The sequence below is a fragment of the Oncorhynchus nerka genome, linkage group LG12, assembly GCF_034236695.1.
Source record: "Oncorhynchus nerka isolate Pitt River linkage group LG12, Oner_Uvic_2.0, whole genome shotgun sequence".
Taxonomy (NCBI): Eukaryota; Metazoa; Chordata; class Actinopteri; order Salmoniformes; family Salmonidae; genus Oncorhynchus; species Oncorhynchus nerka.
Window position 1 is genome coordinate 10,546,135 of NC_088407.1, and position 25,000 is coordinate 10,571,134.

A 25,000-nucleotide genomic window follows, 5' to 3' on the forward strand; every position below is an offset into this window, starting at 1 on the left:
ATTCCAGGTGAAGTTGGTTGAGAGAATGCCAAGAGTGTGCAAAGCTGTCATCAAGGCACCTGTTGGCTACTTTGAATCATCTCAAATTTGTTGGTTACTTTTTTGGTTACTACATGATTCCACATGTTATTTCATAGTTTTGATGTCTTCACTGTTATTCTACAATGTTGAAAATAGTAAAAATAAAGAAAAACCCTGGAATGAGTAGGTGTTCTAAACTGTTGACTGGTACAGACAGACAGACAGACAGACACACATATAGACAGACAGGCAGACAGACAGACAGACAGACAGACAGACAGACAGACAGACAGATAGATAGATAGATAGATAGATAGATAGATAGATAGATAGATAGATAGATAGATAGATACCTTCTGATGTCTTCTCTGAATGGAACAGTCTCTCTCATAGAGATGTATTATGTTGCCATACTTATCACCTGGGGATGGAGAGAGTGAGAGAGTGAGAGAGTGAGAGAGAGAGAGAGAGAGAGAGAGAGAGAGAGAGAGAGAGAGAGAGAGGGGTAGAGAGAGAGGTAGAGAGAAAGAGAGAGAGAGAGAGAGAGAGGGGTAGAGAGAGCGGTAGAGAGAAAGAGAGAGCGAGGGAGAGAGAGAGAGAGAGAGAGAGAGGGGTAGAGAGAGACGTAGAGAGAAAGAGAGAGCGAGGGAGAGAAAGAGAGAGAGGTAGAGCGTGAGAAATAGGGAGGGAGGGAGGGAGATATTTTGAGTAATTTAAATCCCAAACTTGCCCTGTAGACAGTAATTCATCTCCCAATGTCCCCAGACACACACATTTTAAATACTTTATTTGAATCCACCAATCAAATTTACAAAAAAAGGATCCAAACATTTCAAGGGTCCCTGTTTGCACGGCCCTCCAGGGTACATAAACCACCTCCTTCTCCAAACAGCTAGTTTGCCCACGACAGCTGAAACAGAGAAGTATCTAGCCAATTGCTCCTAGTTTTTGTCAGGCCCACAATCTGGAGGCAACGCACTGGAAGCCTGTGTACCTGGCCGAGACTGCCAAATATCAGAGCCACCAGCTAGCACCTAAATGAGGCTGTCCAAGCATGCCACGAGCGGCTGGTACTTACACACACACACTCACACACACACACACACACACACACACACACACACACACACACACACACACACACACACACACACACACACACACTGGCAATTTGTAGCCAACAAATTCCCCTTTAATGAGGCAGAGTAATGAAATACAACTCTATACCAACTCTCGCACGCACATACACACGCACGTACATGCACGCACGTACACACTTACCCAGGATCTGAACTTCTATGTGTCGTGGTTTCTCGATGAACTTCTCCACAAACAGAGATCCGTTCCCAAACGCTGTCAGAGCCTCAGAGTAGGCCCTGTGGTAGTTCTCCTCCAGTTCCTGTTAACATAACCGATCAACCAATCAGCTGTCAGAGCCTCAGAGTAGGCCCTGTGGTAGTTCTCCTCCAGGTCCTGTTAACATAACCGATCAACCAATCAGCTGTCAGAGCCTCAGAGTACGCTCTCTGAGAGGATGACTCCAGTTCCTGTTAACACAACCGATCAACCAATCAGCTGTCAGAGATTCAGAGTACGCTATCTGAGAGGATGACTCCAGTTCCTAGAAGAGATAGTCAATCAATCAATCAAGAAAATCAATAGTTAGTCAAAGACTTACCAAACAGGATTGGGCAGGTTACTTTCTAAATGTAATCGGTTACTGTCCAAAAGTAACTTTTGGATTACCCCAAAACTCAGTAACGTAATCTGATTACATTTAGTTACTTTTAGTTTACTTCCCCCTTAAAGCATAAGAAGAAGACAGAAATGTATGTTACCAATTGAACGAAATCTATTGCAGGATAAATCCATGTTAAAGTTTATATAGCTGGCCACATAATGGATGTTAAATTGTACTTTATGGGTTGGTTATATAGGCTTCTTCTAACCCATCACTTTCTACTACAAATAATAATATGATTCAATTATATATTTATTTTAAAAACCAAAGTCTATCAGAATTCCAATCATTCCTATAAATGTTATACCCCTTGATCTTCAAGAACAGGACTTGGAAATATGGAAGAATAGATTATCCAAATGGTTTTAACCTGAGCATAACCCCCACAACTAAGGACTAATTAACCAGCGCTACTCTGTGGTAACTAGTCTCAGATGAATAGACAGAGCTATGGATGCAAGGACGGACCAACCATGATAAAACAAAATATATATATAGTTTTAACCATGTTATGAGGCTATGCAGTGTTTGTTTACATTTACAATGTTTAAAAACATTGAGTAAAACAAGCTTATATTTTGAACACAGCTCATGAGGCATTTATAAGTTATATTCTTCAAGAATCAATGAATATATATATATATAGATATAGATAATACTTATTTTCAACCATAATTTGCAAATAAATTCATTAAAAATCCTACAATGTGATTTTCTGGATTTTTTTTCTCATTTTGTCTGTCATAGTTGAAGTGTACCTATGATGAAAATTACAGGCCTCTCTCATCTTTTTAAGTGGGAGAACTTGCACAATTGGTGGCTGACTAAATACTTTTTGCCCCACTGTATATATATACATATCGATATAGATATAGATATAAAGATATCATTTATATAATTTATAAGTCCAAAAATGTATGTTGCAACTACAGATTGCCTCTTTACGTCTATCAAAAGTGTGAGAGTTTGACAATCGGCCTACGGATGGTTTCTTTATCAGCATGAATTTACTCCATAGGCATGTTTACTCCATAGGCTGGGATCTGCAATATGCAGCTGTTATTCTATAGGCTGGGATCTGCAATATGCAGCTGTTATTCTATAGGCTGGGATCCCCACTATACAGCTGTTATTCTATAGGCTGGGATCTGCAATATGCAGCTGTTATTCTATAGGCTGGGATCTGCAATATGCAGCTGTTATTCTATAGGCTGGGATCCCCACTATACAGCTGTTATTCTATAGGCTGGGATCCCCACTATACAGCTGTTATTCTATAGGCTGGGATCCCCACTATACAGCTGTTATTCTATAGGCTGGGATCCCCACTATACAGCTGTTATTCTATAGGCTGGGATCCCCACTATACAGCTGTTATTCTATAGGCTGGGATCCCCACTATACAGCTGTTATTCTATAGGCTGAGATCCCCACTATACAGCTGTTATTCTATAGGCTGGGATCCCCACTATACAGCTGTTATTCTATAGGCTGGGATCTACACTATACAGCTGTTGTTCCATAGGCTGGGATCTGACTATACAGCTGTTGCAACAACGCGTTTTTTGACTGGCTGTCCACTTATTTGAAAAACAATGAATGATAAGCAGCTTAAACTTCTTGAATTCAACCATTATTGAGTTCAAATACACATTTAGATTTGTGAACAGCCGTCCAGAATCACCACAATCCGTAAACACATTTGGTCTGTCATCATAGTGGTCTCTGACATCATAGTGGTCTCTGACATCATAGTGGTCTCTGTCATTATCGTGGTTTCTGACATCATAGTGGTCTCTGACATCATAGTGGTCTCTGACATCATAGTGGTCTCTGACATCATAGTGGTCTCTGACATCATAGTGGCCTCTGTCATCATCGTGGTTTCTGACATCATAGTGGTCTCTGACATCATAGTGGTCTCTGACAGAATCACCACAATCCGTAAAGTGCAAATAGCTAAATGAGAGAGCAGCAGTGTGATTCACATCAATGCGCTGTGTAGATTTCAATAAGAAGTGACATCCGTATCGCTGTAGACGACACCACTGCTGTCATCCTGACCTCCAAGCCTTTATTCAAGTTGGTTCATCTTTGGATGCCGACAGCAGTCGCACCATTGGACGACATAACTTGGGACTGTAGCCTACAAAAGAATATTCCTGCTCTTTTCCCACAATCCATCAAACACATTTGATGTGTCATCATAGTGGTCTCTGACATCATAGTGGTCTCGGACATCATAGTGGTCTCTGACATCATAGTGGTCTCTGACATCATAGTGGTCTCTGACATCATAGTGGTCTCTTTCATCATAGTGGTCTCTGACATCATAGTGGTCTCTTTCATCATAGTGGTCTCTTTCATCATAGTGGTCTCTGTCATGAAAGAGTGGTCTCTGTCATCATAGTGGTCTCTGACATCATAGTGGTCTCTGACATCATAGTGGTCTCTGTCATCATAGTGGTCTCTGACATCACAGTGGTCTCTGACATCATAGTGGTCTCTGACATCATAGTGGTCTCTGACATCATAGTGGTCTCTGACATCTAGTGGTCTCTTTCATCATAGAGGTCTCTGACATCATAGCGGTCTTTGACCATGACTTTATAATTCTGTGCATAAGGGAGCATCATCAGCTATATGACAGAGTGTGTGTGTGTGTGTGTGTGTGTGTGTGTGTGTGTGTGTGTGTGTGTGTGTGTGTGTGTGTGTGTGTGTGTGTGTGTGTGTGTGTGTGTGTGTGTGTGTGTGTGTGTGTGTGTGTGTGTAATACTAACAAGAAACTATATCTTCTTTCTCTCTTTTTTGGGCTGTCATTATCTGAGGTTCGAATTGGTGAGTGATGTCTCACCTCTCTCTCTCTCTCTCTCTCTCTCTCTCTCTCTCTCTCTCTCTCTCTCACCTCTCTCTCTCTCTTTCTCTCTCTCTCACTCTCTCTCACCTCTCTCTCTCACTCTCTCTCACCTCTCCCTCTCTCGCTCTCTCTCCCTCCCTCTCTCTCTGTTTCTCTCTCTCTCTCTCTAGATCAATATTGTCATTTACAACCTGTCATCCATCGTGCTTTCCGTCTGATTCGAAGACATTGTTATCTTCCTGGTCGAGCTCCTGTCTGTTCTCTCCGCTAATAATCACACTGACAGCTTAAGAGAGCAGACTGTGTGTTTGTGTGTGTGTGTGTGTGTGTGTGTGTGTGTGTGTGTGTGTGTGTGTGTGTGTGTGTGTGTGTGTGTTCTAAGCTAAATTAGAAGTGAATGCATGATTGCTAGGGCTTTTCATTTTATTGGCAGCACACACACACACACACACACACACACACACACACACACTGTCATCCGTACATTACTTGTGATTACAAATTGGGCAGAGAGGGATAACAGGAAAACCATTCACTTTCTGTCTGTCTGTCTGTCTGTCTGTCTGTCTGTCTGTCTGTCTGTCTGTCTGTCTGTCTGTCTGTCTGTCTGTCTGTCTGTCTGTCTGTCTGTCTGTCTGTCTGTCTGTCTGTCTGTCTGTCTGTCTGTCTGTCTGTCTGTCTGTCTGTCTGTCTGTCTCACCTCATACTCTTTAACCACCCTCATGCCTCGTCCTCCTCCTCCATAGGCAGCTTTAAAGATGATAGGGAACCCATAGGTCTCAGAAAACACCCGGGCCTCCCCCACAGAAGATATAGGAGCATCTGTCCCAGGAACCACTGGCACACCTAGAGAGAGAGAGAGAGAGAGAGAGAGAGAGAGAGAGAGAGAGACAGAGAGAGAGAGAGAGAGAGAGAGAGAGAGAGAGAGAGAGAGAGAGAGACAGAGAGAGAGAGAGAGAGAGAGAGAGAGAGAGCGAGACAGAGAGAGAGAGAGAGAGAGAGAGAGAGCGAGACAGAGAGAGAGAGAGAGAGAGAGAGAGAGCGAGAGCGAGACAGAGAGAGAGAGAGAGCGAGACAGAGAGAGAGTGAGAGAGAGAGAGAGAGAGAGAGAGAGAGAGAGAGAGAGAGAGAGAGAGCGAGACAGAGAGAGAGAGAGCGAGTGAGAGAGAGAGAGAGAGCGAGACAGAGAGAGAGGGAGAGAGTGAGTGTACTGGTACACGTTTGGCTTTACGTCTGAGGACAAATAATAATGAACTCAACCTACTCAGACACAAAAAACACTGAAGTTATCGTACATTTGTCTTTGTTAATGTTTGCGATTAATTAAGTTGATGTAAGAATCAGAACTCCATGTTACTCCCACCCCCCCCAAAAAAAATGTGCAGGCCTAAATGAACAATAAAGTTTATTGTATTTTGAAGGTGTGAGAGGCCAAGAGGTTTGGAGGACCCTACCAGCACTGATAGCCAGAGAGCGAGCTTCCACTTTGTCCCCCATCTTGCGCACAGTTTCTGGGGAGGGCCCGATGAAGCGGACTCCTGCATCAACACAGGCCTGGGCAAAGTCTGATCTCTCAGATAGAAACCCATAACCTGGGTGGATAGCATCTACACCATTCTCCTGTTGGAGGGAGGGAACGGAGGAGATATAAACAGACAGAGAGAGAGAGAGAGAGACAGAAAGAGAAAGAGGGAAAGAGGAGAAAAATGGAGAGAGATTATGCCAAATATTCAACGGTAAACTACAGTACATTATAGTACTCAACAGTAGACTACAGTATAGTACTGAACAGTAGTCTACAGTACATCATAGTACTCAATGATAGTCTACAGTATAGTACTCAACAGTAGACTACAGTACATTATAGTACTCAACAGTAGACTACAGTACATTATAGTACTGAACAGTAGACTACAGTATAGTACTCAACAGTAGTCTACAGTACATTATAGTACTCAACAGTAGACTACAGTACATTATAGTACTCAACAGTAGACTACAGTATAGTACTCAACAGTAGTCTACAGTACATTATAGTACTCAACAGTAGACTACAGTACATTATAGTACTCAACAGTAGACTACAGTATAGTACTGAACAGTAGTCTACAGTACATTATAGTACTCAACGATAGTCTACAGTATAGTGTAGTACTCAACAATAGTCTACAGTATAGTACTCAACAGTAGACTACAGTATAGTACTCAACAGTAGACTACAGTATAGTACTCAACAGTAGACTACAGTACATTATAGTACTCAACGATAGTCTACAATATAGTACTCAACAGTAGACTACAGTACATTATAGTACTCAACGATAGTCTACAGTATAGTACTCAACAGTAGACTACAGTATAGTGTAGTACTCAACGATAGTCTACAGAATAGTACTCAACAGTAGACTACAGTATAGTACTCAACAGTAGACTACAGTACATTATAGTACTCAACGATAGTCTACAGTATAGTACTCAACAGTAGACTATAGTATAGTACTCAACAATAGTCTACAGTATAGTAGTCAACAGTAGACTACAGTATAGTACTCAACAGTAGACTACAGTATAGTACTCAACAGTAGACTACAGTATAGTACTCAACAGTAGTCTACAGTATAGTACTCAACAGTAGTCTACAGTATAGTACTCAACAGTAGACTACAGTATAGTACTCAACGATGGTCCACAATACAGTACTCAAAAGTAGACTATAGTATAGTACTCAACAGTAGACAACAGTATAGTACTCAACGATAGTCTACAGTACAGTATAGTACTCAACAGTAGACTACAGTATAGTACTCAACAATAGACTATAGTATAGTACTCAACGATAGTCTACAGTACAGTACTTAACAGTAGACTATAGTATAGTACTCAACAGTAGACTACAGTATAGTACTCAACAGTAGACTACAGTACAGTATAGTACTCAACGATAGTCTACAGTACAGTATAGTACTCAACAGTAGGCTACAGTATAGTACTCAACAGTAGACTACAGTACAGTAGGGTACTCAACAGTAGGCTACAGTATAGTACTCAACGATAGTCTACAGTATAGTAATCAACAGTAGGCTAAAGTATAGTACTCAACAGTAGACTACAGCACAGTATAGTACTCAGCAGTAGACTATAGTATAGTACTCAACGATAGTCTACAGTACATTATAGTACTCAACGATAGTCTACAGTATAGTTCTCAACAGTAGACTACAGTACATTATAGTACTCAACAGTAGACTACAGAACATTATAGTACTCAACAGTAGACTACAGTATAGTACTGAACAGTAGTCTACAGTACATTATAGTACTCAATGATAGTCTACAGTATAGTACTCAACAGTAGACTACAGTATAGTACTGAACAGTAGTCTACAGTACATTATAGTACTCAACGATAGTCTACAGTATAGTACTCAACAGTAGACTACAGTATAGTGTAGTACTCAACAATAGTCTACAGTATAGTACTCAACAGTAGACTACAGTATAGTACTCAACAGTAGACTACAGTATAGTACTCAACAGTAGACTACAGTACATTATAGTACTCAACGATAGACTACAGTATAGTACTCAACAGTAGACTACAGTACATTATAGTACTCAACGATAGTCTACAGTATAGTACTCAGCGATAGTCTACAGTATAGTACTCAACAGTAGACTATAGTATAGTACTCAACGATAGTCTACAGTACAGTACTCAACAGTAGACTATAGTATAGTACTCAACAGTAGACCACAGTATAGTACTCAACGATAGTCTACAGTACAGTATAGTACTCAACAGTAGACTACAGTATAGTACTCAACGATAGTCTACAGTACAGTGTAGTACGCAACGATAGTCTACAGTAAAGAACTCAACAGTAGACTACAGTACATTATAGTACTCAAAAGTAGACTACAGTACATTATAGTACTCAACAGTAGACTACAGTACATTATAGTACTCAACAGTAGACTACAGTATAGTACTGAACAGTAGTCTACAGTACACTATAGTACTCAACGATAGTCTACAGTATAGTGTAGTACTCAACAGTAGACTACAGTATAGTACTCAACAGTAGACTACAGTATAGTACTCAACAGTAGACTACAGTACATTATAGTACTCAACAATAGTCTACAGTATAGTACTCAACAGTAGACTACAGTATAGTGTAGTACTCAACAATAGTCTACAGAATAGTACTCAACAGTAGACTACAGTATAGTACTCAACAGTAGACTACAGTATAGTACTCAACAATAGTCTACAGTATAGTACTCAACAGTAGACTACAGTATAGTACTCAACAGTAGTCTACAGTATAGTACTCAACAGTAGTCTACAGTATAGTACTCAACAGTAGACTACAGTATAGTACTCAACAGTAGACTACAGTACATTATAGTACTCAATGATAGTCTACAGTATAGTACTCAACAATAGTCTACAGTATAGTAGTCAACAGTAGACTACAGTATAGTACTCAACAGTAGACTACAGTATAGTACTCAACAGTAGACTACAGTATAGTACTCAACAATAGTCTACAGTATAGTACTCAACAGTAGACTACAGTATAGTACTCAACAGTAGTCTACAGTATAGCACTCAACAGTAGTCTACAGTATAGTACTCAACAGTAGACTACAGTATAGTACTCAACAGTAGACTACAGTATAGTACTCAACAGTAGACTATAGTATAGTACTCAACAGTAGACCACAGTATAGTACTCAACGATAGTCTACAGTACAGTAATGTACTCAACAGTAGTCTACAGTATAGCACTCAACAGTAGTCTACAGTATAGTACTCAACAGTAGACTACAGTATAGTACTCAACGATTGTCTACAGTACAGTACTCAACAGTAGACTATAGTATAGTACTCAACAGTAGACCACAGTATAGTACTCAACGATAGTCTACAGTACAGTATAGTACTCAACAGTAGGCTACAGTATAGTACTCAACAGTAGACTACAGTACAGTAGGGTACTCAACAGTAGGCTCCAGTATAGTACTCAACGATAGTCTACAGTATAGTACTCAACAGTAGACTATAGTATAGTACTCAACGATAGTCTACAATATAGTACTCAACAGTAGACTACAGTATAGTACTCAACAGTAGACTACAGTATAGTATAGTACTCAACAGTAGACTACAGTACATTATAGTACTCAACAGTAGACTACAGTACATTATAGTACTCAACAGTAGACTACATAACATTATAGTACTCAACAGTAGACTACAGTATAGTACTCAGCAGAAGTCTACAGTACATTATAGTACTCAACGATAGTCTACAGTATAGTACTCAACAGTAGACTACAGTACATTATAGTACTCAACAGTAGACTACAGTACATTATAGCACTCAACAGTAGACTACAGTATAGTACTGAACAGTAGTCTACAGTACACTATAGTACTCAACGATAGTCTACAGTATAGTGTAGTACTCAACAGTAGACTACAGTATAGTACTCAACAGTAGACTACAGTATAGTACTCAACAGTAGACTACAGTACATTATAGTACTCAACGATAGTCTACAGTATAGTACTCAACAGTAGACTACAGTATAGTGTAGTACTCAACGATAGTCTACAGAATAGTACTCAACAGTAGACTACAGTATAGTACTCAACAGTAGACTACAGTATAGTACTCAACAATAGTCTACAGTATAGTTCTCAACAGTAGACTACAGTATAGTACTCAACAGTAGTCTACAGTATAGTACTCAACAGTAGTCTACAGTATAGTACTCAACAGTCGACTACAGTATAGTACTCAACAGTAGACTATAGTATAGTACTCAACAGTAGACTACAGTATAGTACTCAACAGTAGACTACAGTATAGTACTCAACAATAGTCTACAGTATAGTACTCAACAGTAGACTACAGTATAGTACTCAACAGTAGTCTACAGTATAGCACTCAACAGTGGTCTACAGTATAGTACTCAACAGTAGACTACAGTATAGTAGTCAACAGTAGACTACAGTATAGTACTCAACAGTAGACTATAGTATAGTACTCAACAGTAGACAACAGTATAGTACTCAACGATAGTCTACAGTACAGTATAGTACTCAACAGTAGACTACAGTATAGTACTCAACAATAGACTATAGTATAGTACTCAACGATAGTCTACAGTACAGTACTCAACAGTAGACTATAGTATAGTACTCAACAGTAGACTACAGTATAGTACTCAACGATACTCTACAGTACAGTATAGTACTCAACAGTAGACTACAGTATAGTACTCAATGATAGTCTACAGTACAGTATAGTACTCAACAGTAGGCGACAGTATAGTACTCAACAGTAGACTACAGTACAGTAGGTTACTCAACAGTAGGCTACAGTATAGTACTCAACAGTAGACTACAGTACAGTATAGTACTCAACAGTAGACTATAGTATAGTACTCAACGATAGTCTACAGTACATTATAGTACTCAACGATAGTCTACAGTATAGTACTCAACAGTAGACTACAGTACATTATAGTACTCAACAGTAGACTACAGAACATTATAGTACTCAACAGTAGACTACAGTATAGTACTGAACAGTAGTCTACAGTACATTATAGTACTCAATGATAGTCTACAGTATAGTACTCAACAGTAGACTACAGTACATTATAGTACTCAACAGTAGACTACAGTACATTATAGTACTCAACAGTAGACTACAGTATAGTACTGAACAGTAGTCTACAGTACATTATAGTACTCAACGATAGTCTACAGTATAGTACTGAACAGTAGACTACAGTATAGTGTAGTACTCAACAATAGTCTACAGTATAGTACTCAACAGTAGACTACAGTATAGTACTCAACAGTAGACTACAGTATAGTACTCAACAGTAGACTACAGTACATTATAGCACTCAACGATAGACTACAGTATAGTACTCAACAGTAGACTACAGTATAGTGTAGTACTCAACGATAGTCTACAGTATAGTACTCAACAGTAGACTACAGTATAGTACTCAACAGTAGACTACAGTATAGTACTCAACAGTAGACTACAGTACAGTATAGTACTCAACAGTAGGCTACAGTATAGTACTCAACAGTAGACTACAGTACAGTAGGGTACTCAACAGTAGGCTACAGTATAGTACTCAACGATAGTCTACAGTATAGTACTCAACAGTAGGCTAAAGTATAGTACTCAACAGTAGACTACAGTACAGTAGGGTACTCAACAGTAGGCTACAGTATAGTACTCAACAGTAGACTACAGTACAGTATTGTACTCAACAGTAGATTATAGTATAGTACTCAACGATAGTCTACAGTACATTATAGTACTCAACAGTAGACTACAGTACATTATAGTACTCAACAGTAGACTACAGTATAGTACTGAACAGTAGATTATAGTATAGTACTCAACGATAGTCTACAGTACATTATAGTACTCAACAGTAGACTACAGTACATTATAGTACTCAACAGTAGACTACAGTACATTATAGTACTCAACAGTAGACTACAGTATAGTAATCAACGATAGTCTACAGTATAGTACTCAACAGTAGACTACAGTATAGTGTAGTACTCAACAATAGTCTACAGTATAGTACTCAACAGTAGACTACAGTACAGTACTCAACAGTAGACTACATTATAGTACTCAACAGTAGACTACAGTACATTATAGCACTCAACGATAGACTACAGTATAGTACTCAACAGTAGACTACAGTATAGTGTAGTACTCAACGATAGTCTACAGTATAGTACTCAACAGTAGACTACAGTATAGTACTCAACAGTAGACTACAGTATAGTACTCAACAGTAGGCTACAGTATAGTACTCAACAGTAGACTACAGTACAGTATAGTACTCAACAGTAGGCTACAGTATAGTACTCAACAGTAGACTACAGTACAGTAGGGTACTCAACAGTAGGCTACAGTATAGTACTCAACGATAGTCTACAGTATAGTACTCAACAGTAGGCTAAAGTATAGTACTCAACAGTAGACTACAGTACAGTAGGGTACTCAACAGTAGGCTACAGTATAGTACTCAACTCAGTAGACTACAGTACAGTATTGTACTCAACAGTAGATTATAGTATAGTACTCAACGATAGTCTACAGTACATTATAGTACTCAACGATAGTCTACAGTATAGTACTCAACAGTAGACTACAGTACATTATAGTACTCAACAGTAGACTACAGTACATTATAGTACTCAACAGTAGACTACAGTATAGTACTGAACAGTAGTCTACAGTACATTATAGTACTCAACGATAGTCTACAGTATAGTACTCAACAGTAGACTACAGTACATTATAGTACTCAACAGTAGACTACAGTACATTATAGTACTCAACAGTAGACTACAGTACATTATAGTACTCAACAGTAGACTACAGTATAGTACTCAACGATAGTCTACAGTATAGTACTCAACAGTAGACTACAGTATAGTGTAGTACTCAACAATAGTCTACAGTATAGTACTCAACAGTAGACTACAGTACAGTACTCAACAGTAGACTACAGTATAGTACTCAACAATAGTCTACAGTATAGTACTCAACAGTAGACTACAGTATAGTACTCAACAGTAGTCTACAGTATAGTACTCAACAATAGTCTACAGTATAGTACTCAACAGTAGACTACAGTATAGTACTCAACAGTAGACTACAGTATAGTACTCAACAGTAGACTACAGTATAGTACTCAACAATAGTCTACAGTATAGTACTCAACAGTAGACTACAGTATAGTACTCAACAGTAGTCTACAGTATAGCACTCAACAGTAGTCTACAGTATAGTACTCAACAGTAGACTACAGTATAGTACTCAACAGTAGACTACAGTATAGTACTCAACAGTAGACTATAGTATAGTACTCAACAGTAGACCACAGTATAGTACTCAACGATAGTCTACAGTACAGTAATGTACTCAACAGTAGTCTACAGTATAGCACTCAACAGTAGTCTACAGTATAGTACTCAACAGTAGACTACAGTATAGTACTCAACGATTGTCTACAGTACAGTACTCAACAGTAGACTATAGTATAGTACTCAACAGTAGACCACAGTATAGTACTCAACGATAGTCTACAGTACAGTATAGTACTCAACAGTAGACTACAGTATAGTACTCAACGATAGTCTACAGTACAGTATAGTACTCAACAGTAGGCTACAGTATAGTACTCAACAGTAGACTACAGTACAGTAGGGTACTCAACAGTAGGCTCCAGTATAGTACTCAACGATAGTCTACAGTATAGTACTCAACAGTAGACTATAGTATAGTACTCAACGATAGTCTACAATATAGTACTCAACAGTAGACTACAGTATAGTACTCAACAGTAGACTACAGTATAGTATAGTACTCAACAGTAGACTACAGTACATTATAGTACTCAACAGTAGACTACAGTACATTATAGTACTCAACAGTAGACTACATAACATTATAGTACTCAACAGTAGACTACAGTATAGTACTCAGCAGAAGTCTACAGTACATTATAGTACTCAACGATAGTCTACAGTATAGTACTCAACAGTAGACTACAGTACATTATAGTACTCAACAGTAGACTACAGTACATTATAGCACTCAACAGTAGACTACAGTATAGTACTGAACAGTAGTCTACAGTACACTATAGTACTCAACGATAGTCTACAGTATAGTGTAGTACTCAACAGTAGACTACAGTATAGTACTCAACAGTAGACTACAGTATAGTACTCAACAGTAGACTACAGTACATTATAGTACTCAACGATAGTCTACAGTATAGTACTCAACAGTAGACTACAGTATAGTGTAGTACTCAACGATAGTCTACAGAATAGTACTCAACAGTAGACTACAGTATAGTACTCAACAGTAGACTACAGTATAGTACTCAACAATAGTCTACAGTATAGTTCTCAACAGTAGACTACAGTATAGTACTCAACAGTAGTCTACAGTATAGTACTCAACAGTAGTCTACAGTATAGTACTCAACAGTCGACTACAGTATAGTACTCAACAGTAGACTATAGTATAGTACTCAACAGTAGACTACAGTATAGTACTCAACAGTAGACTACAGTATAGTACTCAACAATAGTCTACAGTATAGTACTCAACAGTAGACTACAGTATAGTACTCAACAGTAGTCTACAGTATAGCACTCAACAGTGGTCTACAGTATAGTACTCAACAGTAGACTACAGTATAGTGGTCAACAGTAGACTACAGTATAGTACTCAACAGTAGACTATAGTATAGTACTCAACAGTAGACAACAGTATAGTACTCAACGATAGTCTACAGTACAGTATAGTACTCAACAGTAGACTACAGTATAGTACTCAACAATAGACTATAGTATAGTACTCAACGATAGTCTACAGTACAGTACTCAACAGTAGACTATAGTATAGTACTCAACAGTAGACTACAGTATAGTACTCAACGATACTCTACAGTACAGTATAGTACTCAACAGTAGACTACAGTATAGTACTCAATGATAGTCTACAGTACAGTATAGTACTCAACAGTAGGCGACAGTATAGTACTCAACAGTAGACTACAGTACAGTAGGTTACTCAACAGTAGGCTACAGTATAGTACTCAACAGTAGACTACAGTACAGTATAGTACTCAACAGTAGACTATAGTATAGTACTCAACGATAGTCTACAGTACATTATAGTACTCAACGATAGTCTACAGTATAGTACTCAACAGTAGACTACAGTACATTATAGTACTCAACAGTAGACTACAGAACATTATAGTACTCAACAGTAGACTACAGTATAGTACTGAACAGTAGTCTACAGTACATTATAGTACTCAATGATAGTCTACAGTATAGTACTCAACAGTAGACTACAGTACATTATAGTACTCAACAGTAGACTACAGTACATTATAGTACTCAACAGTAGACTACAGTATAGTACTGACTCAACAGTAGTCTACAGTACATTATAGTACTCAACGATAGTCTACAGTATAGTACTCAACAGTAGACTACAGTATAGTGTAGTACTCAACAATAGTCTACAGTATAGTACTCAACAGTAGACTACAGTATAGTACTCAACAGTAGACTACAGTATAGTACTCAACAGTAGACTACAGTACATTATAGCACTCAACGATAGACTACAGTATAGTACTCAACAGTAGACTACAGTATAGTGTAGTACTCAACGATAGTCTACAGTATAGTACTCAACAGTAGACTACAGTATAGTACTCAACAGTAGACTACAGTATAGTACTCAACAGTAGACTACAGTACAGTATAGTACTCAACAGTAGGCTACAGTATAGTACTCAACAGTAGACTACAGTACAGTAGGGTACTCAACAGTAGGCTACAGTATAGTACTCAACGATAGTCTACAGTATAGTACTCAACAGTAGGCTAAAGTATAGTACTCAACAGTAGACTACAGTACAGTAGGGTACTCAACAGTAGGCTACAGTATAGTACTCAACAGTAGACTACAGTACAGTATTGTACTCAACAGTAGATTATAGTAGTACTACAGTATACTCAACGATAGTCTACAGTACATTATAGTACTCAACAGTAGACTACAGTACATTATAGTACTCAACAGTAGACTACAGTATAGTACTGAACAGTAGATTATAGTATAGTACTCAACGATAGTCTACAGTACATTATAGTACTCAACAGTAGACTACAGTACATTATAGTACTCAACAGTAGACTACAGTACATTATAGTACTCAACAGTAGACTACAGTATAGTAATCAACGATAGTCTACAGTATAGTACTCAACAGTAGACTACAGTATAGTGTAGTACTCAACAATAGTCTACAGTATAGTACTCAACAGTAGACTACAGTACAGTACTCAACAGTAGACTACATTATAGTACTCAACAGTAGACTACAGTACATTATAGCACTCAACGATAGACTACAGTATAGTACTCAACAGTAGACTACAGTATAGTGTAGTACTCAACGATAGTCTACAGTATAGTACTCAACACAGTAGACTACAGTATAGTACTCAACAGTAGACTACAGTATAGTACTCAACAGTAGGCTACAGTATAGTACTCAACAGTAGACTACAGTACAGTATAGTACTCAACAGTAGGCTACAGTATAGTACTCAACAGTAGACTACAGTACAGTAGGGTACTCAACAGTAGGCTACAGTATAGTACTCAACGATAGTCTACAGTATAGTACTCAACAGTAGGCTAAAGTATAGTACTCAACAGTAGACTACAGTACAGTAGGGTACTCAACAGTAGGCTACAGTATAGTACTCAACAGTAGACTACAGTACAGTATTGTACTCAACAGTAGATTATAGTATAGTACTCAACGATAGTCTACAGTACATTATAGTACTCAACGATAGTCTACAGTATAGTACTCAACAGTAGACTACAGTACATTATAGTACTCAACAGTAGACTACAGTACATTATAGTACTCAACAGTAGACTACAGTACATTATAGTACTCAACAGTAGACTACAGTATAGTACTCAACGATAGTCTACAGTATAGTACTCAACAGTAGACTACAGTATAGTGTAGTACTCAACAATAGTCTACAGTATAGTACTCAACAGTAGACTACAGTACAGTACTCAACAGTAGACTACATTATAGTACTCAACGATAGTCTACAGTATAGTACTCAACAGTAGACTACAGTACATTATAGTACTCAACGATAGTCTACAGTATAGTACTCAACAGTAGACTACAGTATAGTGTAGTACTCAACAGTATAGTCTACAGTATAGTACTCAACAGTAGACTACAGTATAGTACTCAACAGTAGACTACAGTACATTATAGTACTCAACATAGTCTACAGTATAGTACTCAACAGTAGACTATAGTATAGTACTCAACAGTATAGTCTCAACAGTAGGCACATATAGTACTCAACAGTAGACTACAGTATAGTACTCAACAGTAGACTACAGTATAGTGTAGTACTCAACAATAGTCTACAGTATAGTACTCAACAGTAGACTACAGTACAGTACTCAACAGTAGACTACAGTATAGTACTCAACAGTAGACTACAGTATAGTGTAGTACTCAACTCATAGTCTACAGCATAGTACTCAACAGTAGACTACAGTATAGTACTCAACAGTAGACTACAGTACATTATAGTACTCAACGATAGTCTACAGTATAGTACTCAACAGTAGACTATAGTTTATAGTACTCAACGATAGTCTACAATATAGTACTCAACAGTAGACTACAGTATAGTACTCAACAGTAGACTACAGTATAGTACTCAACAATAGTCTACAGTATAGTACTCAACAGTAGACTACAGTATAGTACTCAACAGTAGTCTACTGTATAGTACTCAACAGTAGACTACAGTATAGTACTCAACAGTAGACTACAGTATAGTACTCAACAGTAGACTACAGTATAGTACTCAGCGATAGTCTACAGTATAGTACTCAACAGTAGACTATAGTACTAGTACTCAACGATAGTCTACAGTACAGTACTCAACAGTAGACTATAGTATAGTACTCAACAGTAGACTACAGTATAGTACTCAACGATAGTCTACAGTACAGTATAGTACTCAACAGTAGACTACAGTATAGTACTCAACGATAGTCTACAGTACAGTATAGTACTCAATAGTAGGCTACATTATAGTACTCAACAGTAGACTACAGTACAGTAGGGTACTCAACAGTAGGCTGCAGTATAGTACTCAACGATAGTCTACAGTATAGTACTCAACAGTAGACTATAGTATAGTACTCAACGATAGTCTACAATATAGTACTCAACAGTAGACTACAGTATAGTACTCAACAGTAGACTACAGTATAGTACTCAACAATAGTCTACAGTATAGTACTCAACAGTAGACTACAGTATAGTACTCAACAGTAGACTACAGTATAGTACTCAACAGTAGACTACAGTATAGTACTGAACAGTAGTCTACAGTACATTATAGTACTCAATGATAGTCTACAGTATAGTACTCAACAGTAGACTACAGTACATTATAGTACTCAACAGTAGACTACAGTACATTATAGTACTCAACAGTAGACTACAGTATAGTACTGAACAGTAGTCTACAGTACATTATAGTACTCAACGATAGTCTACAGTATAGTACTCAACAGTAGACTACAGTATAGTGTAGTACTCAACAATAGTCTACAGTATAGTACTCAACAGTAGACTACAGTATAGTACTCAACAGTAGACTACAGTATAGTACTCAACAGTAGACTACAGTACATTATAGCACTCAACGATAGACTACAGTATAGTACTCAACAGTAGACTACAGTATAGTACTCAACAGTAGACTACAACGATAGTCTACAGTATAGTACTCAACAGTAGACAACAGTATAGTACTCAACAGTAGACTACAGTATAGTACTCAACAGTAGGCTACAGTATAGTACTCAACAGTAGACTACAGTACAGTATAGTACTCAACAGTAGGCTACAGTATAGTACTCAACAGTAGACTACAGTACAGTAGGGTACTCAACAGTAGGCTACAGTATATAGTACTCAACGATAGTCTACAGTATAGTACTCAACAGTAGGCTAAAGTATAGTACTCAACAGTAGACTACAGTACAGTAGGGTACTCAACAGTAGGCTACAGTATAGTACTCAACAGTAGACTACAGTACAGTATTGTACTCAACAGTAGATTATAGTATAGTACTCAACGATAGTCTACAGTACATTATAGTACTCAACGATAGTCTACAGTATAGTACTCAACAGTAGACTACAGTACATTATAGTACTCAACAGTAGACTACAGTACATTATAGTACTCAACAGTAGACTACAGTATAGTACTGAACAGTAGTCTACAGTACATTATAGTACTCAACGATAGTCTACAGTATAGTACTCAACAGTAGACTACAGTACATTATAGTACTCAACAGTAGACTACAGTACATTATAGTACTCAACAGTAGACTACAGTACATTATAGTACTCAACAGTAGACTACAGTATAGTACTCAAAGATAGTCTACAGTATAGTACTCAACAGTAGACTACAGTATAGTACTCAAAGAGATCAGTAGACTAGTCTACAGTATAGTACTCAACAGTAGACTACAGTACATTATAGTACTCAACAGTAGACTACAGTACATTATAGTACTCAACAATAGTCTACAGTATAGTACTCAACAATAGTCTACAGTATAGTACTCAACAGTAGACTACAGTACAGTACTCAACAGTAGACTACATTATAGTACTCAACAGTAGACTACAGTACATTATAGCACTCAACGATAGACTACAGTATAGTACCAGGTGTTAACAGTAGACTACAGTATAGTGTAGTACTCAACGATAGTCTACAGTATAGTACTCAACAGTAGACTACAGTATAGTACTCAACAGTAGACTACAGTATAGTACTCAACAGTAGGCTACAGTATAGTACTCAACAGTAGACTACAGTACAGTATAGTACTCAACAGTAGACTACAGTATAGTACTCAACAGTAGACTACAGTACAGTAGGGTACTCAACAGTAGGCTACAGTATAGTACTCAACGATAGTCTACAGTATAGTACTCAGACTAGTATAGTACTACAGTAGGCTAAAGTATAGTACTCAACAGTAGACTACAGTACAGTAGGGTACTCAACAGTAGGCTACAGTATAGTACTCAACAGTAGACTACAGTACAGTATTGTACTCAACAGTAGATTATAGTATAGTACTCAACGATAGTCTACAGTACATTATAGTACTCAACGATAGTCTACAGTATAGTACTCAACAGTAGACTACAGTACATTATAGTACTCAACAGTAGACTACAGTACATTATAGTACTCAACAGTAGACTACAGTATAGTACTGAACAGTAGTCTACAGTACATTATAGTACTCAACGATAGTCTACAGTATAGTACTCAACAGTAGACTACAGTACATTATAGTACTCAACAGTAGACTACAGTACATTATAGTACTCAACAGTAGACTACAGTACATTATAGTACTCAACAGTAGACTACAGTATAGTACTCAACAGATAGTCTACAGTATAGTACTCAACAGTAGACTACAGTATAGTGTAGTACTCACTCAACAATAGTCTACAGTATAGTACTCAACAGTAGACTACAGTATAGTACTCAACAGTAGACTACATTATAGTACTCAACGATAGTCTACAGTATAGTACTCAACAGTAGACTACAGTACATTATAGTACTCAACGATAGTCTACAGTATAGTACTCAACAGTAGACTACAGTATAGTCAACAGTAGACACCAGTTATAGTACTCAACGATAGTCTACAGTATAGTACTCAACAGTAGACTACAGTATAGTACTCAACAGTAGACTACAGTACAGTATAGTACTCAACGATAGTCTACAGTATAGTACTCAACAGTAGACTACAGTATAGTACTCAACAGTAGACTACAGTATAGTATAGTACTCAACAATAGTCTACAGTATAGTACTCAACAGTAGACTACAGTAGGTACTCAACAGTAGACTACAGTATAGTACTCAACAGTAGACTACAGTACAGTAGTAGTACTCAACATAGTCTACAGTATAGTACTCAACAGTAGACTACAGTATAGTACTCAACAGTAGACTACAGTACATTATAGTACTCAACGATAGTCTACAGTATAGTACTCAACAGTAGACTATAGTTTAGTACTCAACGATAGTCTACAATATAGTACTCAACAGTAGACTACAGTATAGTACTCAACAGTAGACTACAGTATAGTACTCAACAGTAGACTACAGTATAGTACTGAACAGTAGTCTACAGTACATTATAGTACTCAATGATAGTCTACAGTATAGTACTCAACAGTAGACTACAGTACATTATAGTACTCAACAGTAGACTACAGTACATTATAGTACTCAACAGTAGACTACAGTATAGTACTGAACAGTAGTCTACAGTACATTATAGTACTCAACGATAGTCTACAGTATAGTACTCAACAGTAGACTACAGTATAGTGTAGTACTCAACAATAGTCTACAGTATAGTACTCAACAGTAGACTACAGTATAGTACTCAACAGTAGACTACAGTATAGTACTCAACAGTAGACTACAGTACATTATAGCACTCAACGATAGACTACAGTATAGTACTCAACAGTAGACTACAGTATAGTGTAGTACTCAACGATAGTCTACAGTATAGTACTCAACAGTAGACTACAGTATAGTACTCAACAGTAGACTACAGTATAGTACTCAACAGTAGGCTACAGTATAGTACTCAACAGTAGACTACAGTACAGTATAGTACTCAACAGTAGGCTACAGTATAGTACTCAACAGTAGACTACAGTACAGTAGGGTACTCAACAGTAGGCTACAGTATAGTACTCAACGATAGTCTACAGTATAGTACTCAACAGTAGGCTAAAGTATAGTACTCAACAGTAGACTACAGTACAGTAGGGTACTCAACAGTAGGCTACAGTATAGTACTCAACAGTAGACTACAGTACAGTATTGTACTCAACAGTAGATTATAGTATAGTACTCAACGATAGTCTACAGTACATTATAGTACTCAACGATAGTCTACAGTATAGTACTCAACAGTAGACTACAGTACATTATAGTACTCAACAGTAGACTACAGTACATTATAGTACTCAACAGTAGACTACAGTATAGTACTGAACAGTAGTCTACAGTACATTATAGTACTCAACGATAGTCTACAGTATAGTACTCAACAGTAGACTACAGTACATTATAGTACTCAACAGTAGACTACAGTACATTATAGTACTCAACAGTAGACTACAGTACATTATAGTACTCAACAGTAGACTACAGTATAGTACTCAAAGATAGTCTACAGTATAGTACTCAACAGTAGACTACAGTATAGTACTCAAAGATAGTCTACAGTATAGTACTCAACAGTAGACTACAGTACATTATAGTACTCAACAGTAGACTACAGTACATTATAGTACTCAACAATAGTCTACAGTATAGTACTCAACAATAGTCTACAGTATAGTACTCAACAGTAGACTACAGTACAGTACTCAACAGTAGACTACATTATAGTACTCAACAGTAGACTACAGTACATTATAGCACTCAACGATAGACTACAGTATAGTACTCAACAGTAGACTACAGTATAGTGTAGTACTCAACGATAGTCTACAGTATAGTACTCAACAGTAGACTACAGTATAGTACTCAACAGTAGACTACAGTATAGTACTCAACAGTAGGCTACAGTATAGTACTCAACAGTAGACTACAGTACAGTATAGTACTCAACAGTAGGCTACAGTATAGTACTCAACAGTATACTACAGTACAGTAGGGTACTCAACAGTAGGCTACAGTATAGTACTCAACGATAGTCTACAGTATAGTAATCAACAGTAGGCTAAAGTATAGTACTCAACAGTAGACTACAGTACAGTAGGGTACTCAACAGTAGGCTACAGTATAGTACTCAACAGTAGACTACAGTACAGTATTGTACTCAACAGTAGATTATAGTATAGTACTCAACGATAGTCTACAGTACATTATAGTACTCAACGATAGTCTACAGTATAGTACTCAACAGTAGACTACAGTACATTATAGTACTCAACAGTAGACTACAGTACATTATAGTACTCAACAGTAGACTACAGTATAGTACTGAACAGTAGTCTACAGTACATTATAGTACTCAACGATAGTCTACAGTATAGTACTCAACAGTAGACTACAGTACATTATAGTACTCAACAGTAGACTACAGTACATTATAGTACTCAACAGTAGACTACAGTACATTATAGTACTCAACAGTAGACTACAGTATAGTACTCAACGATAGTCTACAGTATAGTACTCAACAGTAGACTACAGTATAGTGTAGTACTCAACAATAGTCTACAGTATAGTACTCAACAGTAGACTACAGTACAGTACTCAACAGTAGACTACATTATAGTACTCAACGATAGTCTACAGTATAGTACTCAACAGTAGACTACAGTACATTATAGTACTCAACGATAGTCTACAGTATAGTACTCAACAGTAGACTACAGTATAGTGTAGTACTCAACGATAGTCTACAGTATAGTACTCAACAGTAGACTACAGTATAGTACTCAACAGTAGACTACAGTACATTATAGTACTCAACGATAGTCTACAGTATAGTACTCAACAGTAGACTACAGTATAGTACTCAACAGTAGACTACAGTATAGTGTAGTACTCAACAATAGTCTACAGTATAGTACTCAACAGTAGACTACAGTACAGTACTCAACAGTAGACTACAGTATAGTACTCAACAGTAGACTACAGTATAGTGTAGTACTCAACGATAGTCTACAGCATAGTACTCAACAGTAGACTACAGTATAGTACTCAACAGTAGACTACAGTACATTATAGTACTCAACGATAGTCTACAGTATAGTACTCAACAGTAGACTATAGTTTAGTACTCAACGATAGTCTACAATATAGTACTCAACAGTAGACTACAGTATAGTACTCAACAGTAGACTACAGTATAGTACTCAACAATAGTCTACAGTATAGTACTCAACAGTAGACTACAGTATAGTACTCAACAGTAGTCTACTGTATAGTACTCAACAGTAGACTACAGTATAGTACTCAACAGTAGACTACAGTATAGTACTCAACAGTAGACTACAGTATAGTACTCAGCGATAGTCTACAGTATAGTACTCAACAGTAGACTATAGTATAGTACTCAACGATAGTCTACAGTACAGTACTCAACAGTAGACTATAGTATAGTACTCAACAGTAGACTACAGTATAGTACTCAACGATAGTCTACAGTACAGTATAGTACTCAACAGTAGACTACAGTATAGTACTCAACGATAGTCTACAGTACAGTATAGTACTCAATAGTAGGCTACATTATAGTACTCAACAGTAGACTACAGTACAGTAGGGTACTCAACAGTAGGCTGCAGTATAGTACTCAACGATAGTCTACAGTATAGTACTCAACAGTAGACTATAGTATAGTACTCAACGATAGTCTACAATATAGTACTCAACAGTAGACTACAGTATAGTACTCAACAGTAGACTACAGTATAGTACTCAACAATAGTCTACAGTATAGTACTCAACAGTAGACTACAGTATAGTACTCAACAGTAGTCTACAGTATAGTTCTCAACAGTAGACTACAGTATAGTACTCAACAGTAGACTACAGTATAGTATAGTACTCAACAGTA

At 37.5% G+C, this 25,000-nt stretch overlaps 1 protein-coding gene across 1 annotated transcript in view; it reads right to left on the bottom strand.

The window, feature by feature from the left end:
• The window catches only part of LOC115124437 (pyruvate carboxylase, mitochondrial-like), a 671,386-nt gene that overhangs the window by 582,059 nt on the left and 64,327 nt on the right, over positions 1-25,000 (bottom strand). The window contains exons 5-8 of the mRNA XM_065025223.1: positions 6,074-6,239; positions 5,320-5,465; positions 1,303-1,420; positions 375-442 (exon numbers count right to left, since the gene is read on the bottom strand). Coding sequence (XP_064881295.1) covers positions 375-442; positions 1,303-1,420; positions 5,320-5,465; positions 6,074-6,239 — 498 coding nt within the window. The remainder of the gene's footprint in view (positions 1-374; positions 443-1,302; positions 1,421-5,319; positions 5,466-6,073; positions 6,240-25,000) is intronic.